The sequence below is a fragment of the Camelus dromedarius genome, chromosome 5 (assembly GCF_036321535.1).
Source record: "Camelus dromedarius isolate mCamDro1 chromosome 5, mCamDro1.pat, whole genome shotgun sequence".
Taxonomy (NCBI): Eukaryota; Metazoa; Chordata; class Mammalia; order Artiodactyla; family Camelidae; genus Camelus; species Camelus dromedarius.
This window is the reverse complement of record NC_087440.1, coordinates 59604717-59613144: the sequence shown is the minus strand read 5'-3', so window position 1 is coordinate 59613144 and position 8428 is coordinate 59604717. Positions and strand designations below refer to the sequence as shown.

The 8428-nt window shown below is 44.7% G+C and overlaps 1 protein-coding gene across 1 annotated transcript; it reads left to right on the top strand.

Annotated features, from left to right (window-relative positions):
* Positions 1 to 695: 695 nt before the first annotated feature.
* Positions 696 to 4125, top strand: TMEM30B (transmembrane protein 30B). Its single transcript, XM_010976677.3, has one exon. The coding sequence runs from the start codon at positions 970 to 972 to the stop codon at positions 2029 to 2031; it is 1062 nt and encodes a 353-aa protein (XP_010974979.1). The 5' UTR covers positions 696 to 969; the 3' UTR covers positions 2032 to 4125.
* Positions 4126 to 8428: the final 4303 nt, after the last annotated feature.

Genomic DNA, 8428 nt, shown 5'->3' with positions numbered 1-8428 from the left:
TGGACAGCAGCTGGGTCTTTGGGGACTTTGGATCCAGCCTTTTTCCAGTCATGGAAATATTCTGAAAAAGAAAAAAAAATCACAAGGATTCCAGTGCATTTTTCTCCTTGTGTGGTTTTTCCACTAGCTAGAGAGACATTTAAAGGCTCTGAACCTCTTGCCTTCTTTGATTCTCTTTTTTTAAGTCTCATTTTATTTTTAGAGAAGAACTTTCCACTTTTCTTAGTTATACAGCCAGATTGGGGCACCTGGCCGGAAAATCATTTTCCCTTGAAAAGTATATGCTAGAATTTAAATGCAGACATTGAATCCGGAACAGATTTACCGTAATGCAATCCCCTCGGGCCTTACAATTTGTGGCTGAGTTGACTGAAAGGGGGTTCATAAGTGAATCTACAAAGACAAGAGGGTCTAGAGACGCTTTTATTTCCGTTCAGATAAAAGAGGATTAATTATCTGAAATCTTCAAGTCTCCAGGATGCACGCTCAGTGGAACTTTGTGCTGAAGGTTGCAGCTCCTACCATGTCGGTCAAGACTGGCCCAGGCACTATAGTCACTTGGAAGGCGGAAGGGAAGGAGTTACCTGAGCAAGGTATGAGCCACTCAGAGGCAGCCTGGGCCGCCATTCACCTCGGGGAGGAGGAGCTGGCGTCCGGACCCACCTGGATCGAGAGGAAAAGTGAGCCCCAAGCCAGCCAGGTGAGCCCGCCCAGCTCACCTCCGAAGAGGCGGGGCGCGGCTCCGGATTACCAGCAGGGGCGGAGCCGGCCGCATCACCTTGGCCGAGGCGGAACTGAGGGGTCCGGTCACAGCACGAAGAACCTGGAACTGAGACGCACCTGTGCGGGGGCCGGAGGCGGGGCCGGGGCACGAACTCACCTGAGCCGGCGGAAACCTGCCCCGGGAGTAGCCCCGGGCTCACCCGGCGCGGAGGTGACGGCGACCCTCCGTGGGTCCCCGGGGCCGCCATGACCTGGAGCGCCACGGCCCGGGGCGCCCACCAGCCCGACAACACCGCGTTCACGCAGCAGCGCCTCCCCGCCTGGCAGCCGCTGCTGTCTGCCAGCATCGCGCTGCCGCTCTTCTTCTGCGCCGGCCTGGCCTTCATCGGCCTGGGGCTGGGCCTCTACTACTCCTCCAACGGCATCAAGGAGCTCGAGTACGACTACACCGGCGACCTGGGCACCAGCAACTGCTCGGTGTGCGCCGCGGCCGGCCAGGGCCGCTCGCCGCCGCCCCGCTGCTCTTGCGCCTGGTACTTTTCGCTGCCCGAGCTCTTCCAGGGCCCCGTGTATCTCTACTACGAGCTGACCAACTTCTACCAGAACTACCGGCGCTACGGCGTGTCCCGCGACGACGAGCAGCTGAGCGGGCTGCCGAGCGCGCTGCGCCACCCGGCCAACGAGTGCGCCCCCTACCAGCTCAGCGCGGCCGGCCTGCCCATCGCGCCCTGCGGCGCCATCGCCAACAGCCTCTTCAACGACTCCTTCTCCCTGTGGCACCAGCGCCGGGCCGGTGGGCCCTACGTCGAGGTGCCGCTCGACCGCACCGGCATCGCCTGGTGGACCGACTACCACGTCAAGTTCCGCAATCCGCCGCTGGTGAATGGCAGCCTGGCGCTGGCCTTCCAGGGCACAGCGCCCCCGCCCAACTGGCACCGGCCGGTCTACGATCTCAGCACCGATCCCAACAACACCGGCTTCATCAACCAGGACTTCGTGGTGTGGATGCGCACGGCGGCGCTGCCCACGTTCCGCAAGCTGTACGCGCGCATCCGCCAGGGCAACTACTCGACCGGGCTGCCGCGGGGCGCCTACCGCGTCAACATCACCTACAACTACCCGGTGCGCGCCTTCGGCGGCCACAAGCTCATCATCTTCAGCAGCATCTCGTGGATGGGCGGCAAGAACCCGTTCCTGGGCATCGCCTACCTGGTGGTCGGCTCCCTCTGCATCCTCATGGGCTTTGTCATGCTGGTCGTCTACATTCGCTACCAGGACCAGAACGACGAGGACGAGGACGAGGAGTAATTCTTGCTTTCAGAGTATCCTTTCTGCTTCTTGCCAAAATTGTCTTGCAAGCTTCTTTTGGCTTCTCCCTCTCGACTCTCACCCAGTTCCAACCTTGCCTCACTTCGCCTCCTGTTGTGGATTAGGGGACCAGAGAGAGGGGAGTTAAACCCAACTGGGAGCTTCTGGACTCTTCCGGGGTGTTCGAACTGCTAGAGTGAGAAGTCCCTGCAAATTGTCCCCACGTCCTTCAGGATTTACCGAGTTGACACGCTAGGTTCTTTGAGAGCAGAAGGGACGGTTAGAGACTCCTCTTATTCAATTCCCATCTGATAAAGAGACAGACCAGAGAAGTTAAACATCTCGTTAGAGATCTAGCAGCTACTCCTTAGCTCCTGACTCTAGAGATTTAACCACCACAGCACAGTGGTTTTCTTTTCTTTTAGCAGGCGTTGGGGGCGGGGGCGGTTTGAGGTAGAGAGTGAAGCCCCCAAGTAACCTGCAGAGGCATGGAGGGGTTGGGGAGAACATACTGGTTAAAAATGTTAGGTAGATGAGGAGGCCTCATCCCCAGAGATTCTAACACAGCAAGGCTGCAGTGAGATCCTCCAAGCTGCAGTTTTAAGAGACCCATCTGCAGATTTCCACTGTATTGCCTCAAGTTTGGGAATCAGTGGCCTGAACCAGGGAGCAAGTAGAACACTGCCTGCTTCCCAGTTTCCTCGTGTGTCTGAGGCTGGGCCTGAAGCAATCACTGCGTCCAGTTTTTCAGGTAGTTATTTGTTACCAGTGGCAATGACAAGCTGAATGCTGTAGGTTTGGTCTGGCACTTCTCCACGAATGAGTAAAGACAGCTCCCTGGCATACAGATTTGTATAGTGGGGTTTGTATCAATTCATTTGATATTTGAGTGTGAGGAATTTACATATATTACATATATGTTACATATATATTACATATATATATATTTTTTTTAATCAAGTACCGTGTAGAAGTTTGAAAATACCAGGTCAGTTTGTATAGCTCAGAGGGGATGTTCTAACCTTAGAATAAGATAGCTGGAAGGGATCTTAAAGCGAAAGTGATTTCCCTAAAGTCATATCTACATCTCCTGACTCAGTCCTCTGTCATCTAAATGATTTTTTTATGCTTAGAAAGGGCTACATTTGTACCTTTCCCCTTGGGTCTAAGAAAAAAATTTAATCTATGTTCTCAAATGAAGCATGTTTGTCTGTAGTAATATGTTTGAATGCATGCGAGGGAATAGAGCCTTACATAAACTAGAACCTTAAGAATTATTTGAACCTTTGAGATGATGCTCAACTCTGACTACTCTAGAATCATTCTCATATTTATAAAGTTATTCTAAGAAAATGGACTTTTATGAGAAAGTAACTCAAAAAAGTGAGATCATCTTAACCAGTTTATTTACTGAAAGCAAACAGTTATTTGGTTTTCTATCAGAATTCTTGGTGCCTGTTCTCTATTACGGCTACTTCCCAAATGCTACAATTTTTGCTCATGCCTGTGAAGCAGTGCAAGACCTTGAATTCCTTTTTTTTTTAAGTTGTCAAAAATATTGATCTGTATTGAATAATTTACTTTCATTTTATTTTACTCTATTCTAGTTCTTTGAAAATTAATCATCAATAGACAGCAGGCATATTCACCAAAGTCTGTCTCAGATCTTTTGAAGCAGTTGTGATTTAAGGGATTCTGCCCCACAAAACAAAAAATGTTTTATAATTCCTATCTATTGGCTTCCCAACTCTTGAATGTGACACAATTTTATTGTTAGATTTCGTACTGTGGTTTTAGCCTATGAATATATGATCATATGTATATAGAGTAATTTTTATTTATTATGAATGTTTGATTGAGCAGCTCACTAGCCTAGCCCTTCTTTATGATGGATAAGAAAATTTACCACATTTTTTTACTATGTAGTTGAGAGCAACCATGTCTTTTGCTATCATTTTTACAATATTAATTCTATTGCTGTAAAATTTTAAATGAGACTACAAAACTTAAGGTATTCTGATTAAATCAATGAGTACGGTTCCAGGCTCTGTTCTCTGGGTTTTTGAAAGAGAATAAAGGTTATGTTTGCATTTCCTTTGTTATCGTGTTTGCTTAATTCTTTCGAACTATGATCTTAAAGGCACAAACATTAAAAAACATACCAATACCAACCACTTTGCTCATTTGTTATTAGGTTTATAATGCAGCAAGAAAATCATCTTTCAGAATAAAACTTAAAGTGAACTTGAACTTATATCAACAGAATCAATAGAATTTGAACTTATATCAAGATCAATGTGTAGTACAAATGAGACAATCTTCAACTATTGTTTGAATCTGGTAAAATGGTCAATTTCTAATAATTTTCAGTATTAACAGTTACTACAGAATGTGATTGCAGCAATCTTCTCTATTTCTGCATTTTACTCAGATTCTTTTCTTTCTTTTTTTCTTTTTTTTTTTTTGGCTGGGGGAGGGAGGTAATTAAGTTTACTTATTTTTGGAGGAGGTACTGGGGATTGAACCCAGGACCTTGTGCCTGCTAGACAAGTGCTCTACCACTTGAGCTATACCCTCCCCCTTACTCAGATTCTAAATGGCAATTATTTGTTGGGTATTTTGGACTACAAAAACCTCAGGAACATTAAAAACAAAAAGTGAAATATTTTCCTGTGCTGTAGCATTTTGTTTGGCATTGTAGGATTCTAGCTGGGCTTGAATTTTCATGTTGTCCAAAAAAATACCTCCTAGCTAGAGCTCTGTCATCTGGAATGAGACAGAAAAGAGTGAACCTCAACAATAGGACTAGAAATGTGCTTGTGAAATAAATCACAAACAAAAGAGACATTAATGTGGTTGGCGGGAACTCCCCAAACAGAATAATATAACAAGAAAGACTTTCCAAGAATCTCCAGAATCAAATCAACTAAACAACCGTAGTTAAAAATCAGAGACAGAATAACAGTCTGTGATTTCCTTTAGTAACAAGTAACAGTTCACACTATATAACCACAACCCTTTCTACCTCATAATCTCTGTTCTCTTCTTGTCACTGGGGATCTCAACAATCTGGAGTAAATTCCCAAAGAGAGTTATTGGTAGAGCTGCAGTGTAATCAGTTCCTTACATGCCCCTGGATATAAGTCATCAGTTAACTGTAAAAACAGTAAATTCCCTCTTCCTTTATTTTTATCGGGCATTTCTTTGCATTCTGATTTTTTTTCCCTGCAGCTAAAACGGCTGACTGATTTTAGATGACAACATTTTAAAAAAAAAGTTTAACTTCATTTTTTTTCCCCAGGAGAAGTTATCATAATTTCCCTCCCACAAAAGCAAACTCATTTATGAAGTGTCATTAAAAAAGGTCTTAATGAATCTAACTGAAACCCATTAAGGTCCTGGAGAGATATTACATGAGAGTAGCACTTTGTGTAAAGAATTTGCAAAAATTGCAAATAGCATTGACTCTATACACCATCCCCCATAATTTCCCTGATAAGACAGGCAATGAGTATTCAGGAAAAAATACTTCCCCACTGGTTTGCCATGTGGCGTTATGATTCTCACCTTTAGGGCTAAATTAGTTCCCACAGCAAGGTGGCATTCCTTTATTTCATGCACTTGGCTGAGCCATTGGACAGAGCAAAGTCCTGAGGAGGTGAAACCCAACACGGACTGGGGGTGCAGAGGGAGAGGAGAGGGGTAATCCAAGGGAAAGGTGAGGTTTGGAGCACAAGGCATTTTTCTGGGCCAGCAGGGTGTCTAGAATGGGGATCTTGGCTGCGAAGGCAGCCCACTGCAGAGGGCAGAGCCCGCCAGCGGACCCACTGATGACAAGACCTTTGAGAAATTCAGTAAGCGGATGGTGGCTCACCTCTGAACCTCTCAGCCTGTCTTTTTGATCAATTTGAGTGTGTGATTTATCTTTTTCCTTAGAAGTAAAAGGTATTACTGTCAAGAACCTTCCCTAATAGCCTTGCTTTCCATATTGAGCTCTTAACTAAGGTCCCATTAAAGTGGCTGAAACCTTACATTACTGATGAAAACTGCAAATGATGTGTCATTAATAATGATGCTTTGTGCTTCTAAAAGGCCTTTGTTCTGGAAGTCCAAGGTGCTTAACACTATGTGGTCTCATTAATCTCAGCCATCAAAACGCATGAGCGTTTAGAAAGTCATCAGGACCCACGAGCGAGAAGTATATTCCCTTCTATTTTGCTCAGTTTTGCTCAGAACTCTACAAAAGTAAACAGTGTTCTACAAAAAAAGCATAACCTCTGGGTGAGGCACTGATAGTCATTTCAATGGGCCACTTAAATATTCTCGAAGGAAGACTTGATTATTTCTTGTTATGATATTAATTAGTAAAAGACATCCCACTTTTTTTTTGAAGAATCCAAAATGAGAGCTGCATCATTTCCTAGTCATAGTAAAGGATAGAGGGTAGAACACATTTTACTCCTTCCGTTTGTTTTTTCCTACAGGGCTTTCAGGGTTAAGACTTTATCTTGTTACATCAACATAATTTGCAAATCATTGAATGATGGTATCTTTCATACCATTAGGGGGCAAATTAGCTCAATATTCACTTTGATGAATCTTTAAAAACATTGTTGAACATCATAAATGTAAATGGCATAATCTCTATCTCCACCCTACCTTCTCTCCAAACATGTCCAGCTGCCTCTGGGACACACCTAAATGTCCTACAAATAGCACAAGCTCCACGTGGTCAGTGTGAAACTCACTGACATTTAATCCAAACCCATTCTTCCAAGGCTAGTCCCAGATGCTGAAAATGACTCATCGATCCCGCCCCATCATCCAAGCCCAAAACCCGAACTGCCTCCTTGGCGCCTCCTCTGTTTTTCCCACATTCAACTGGTTGTCAGATCCTGTTGCTTCCATATCCCAAATGCACTTTCAATCAGGTCTCTCTCTGTCACAGCCCTGGCCCGGGACTTTGTTATTTCTCATCTGGAAGTTGGAGGAGCCTGCTAATTGGACTGCAGTTTATTCCCAGCCACAGAGAGCTAGCCAAGACACAGAGCTTACCATATCACCCTCAACTTCCAATCTCTCATGGCTATGCACAGCCTCCAGGAGGAGGTCTAAATTCCTCAGCAGGGACTTCAGGGTCTCCCTCTAGATGTCCATCCCCTTTGCCTCCAAGTCTCCACCAAATTCTAGCCATGTTGAGTGATTTAAAGGGGCCTGAGCCCAGCATCCCCTTATGTCTTTGCCTGCACTGGTCTCGCACATCCACCTGACCACCTGACTCTCCCTATTCATCCTGAGGACCACGTGGGCTCAGAGTTTGTGTCCTCTCTCCTCTGTGAAGTCCTCCGCAACCCCTCCTTGCCTCCTCCACCCCCATCCTCAGCCTACTTTCCCTGTGTGCTTTTTCCTCTCTCACAGCACCTGATGCTTGCCTACAAACTGCTTCCTTGCTTATCTGCCTCCATTTTCAGACTTAGTTCTTTGAGGGCTGAGGATCCTTTTTCCTCATTTATGTTTATTGTCGCCAGTGCCAGGCTGTGCAACTGGCATATGGTGTGTCCTCAAACATGTATTGAATTATTAGGAAACCAGTGATTCCAGGATTTTCCTGCCACTGAACGTATTACTTCTTACAATACAGTTGAACGTCTAGGAAATAATTGAGGAAACAAAGGAGATATGGAGATGACACCCTAAACTTTTGAAAATCATCGAATCAGGAGTACCAAGAACGCACATGTATTTTTAAGAGCATGAAAAGGCTAAGCTTAGGGTTCTCATTTGGATAACCTACATGTGCAATTGGGTTTTCCCCCATAAACTAATCTGCAGAAATGAATTGCAGATGGGTTACATTAGTTCATTGATAGTGGGGACAGTTACTTTATACTCAAAGGTAATCAGTGTCCTTCTTATTAAACTGCAGTAAGTTAATGGAATGTTTACATTTTGTGGAGTTTCTCTATAGAGAATTTTTTACTTGCTCTAGTATTCTATAGCAAAATGTAAATGAACATTGCTTTCCTCTGCCAGATAATTACCCCAGGATCCATTTAAATGAAAATAGCCTGCATAAAGAAATACGCAGAAAGAAAAGCAAAAATAAATGGAATACTAGTTGTCCCATTTGCCGGCTGGTGTTTGGTTTATAACATTTGGCACATCTTGATATCTACATAATAGGAGTTTTAAAACCATAAATAATATTTTACAGAGGTCACACCATAGTTATTTAAGTTCAGGGGTTTATTTCCCTGAGCACTAAGTAGCTATGAATGAATTATGTTTAGTCTGATCTGCCACAAAAGGGCCATAAACCTCCAAGTCATAGCAAACCGTGGAATATTGCTTCAATACGTCAGGAAAATGGTACATGTAAAAGAATAATGCATGATAA

What these genes read in the sequence shown, in the direction of transcription:
- TMEM30B (XM_010976677.3), top strand. Translation starts at nt 970, where the DNA reads ATGACCTGGAGCGCCACGGCCCGGGGCGCCCACCAGCCCGACAACACC.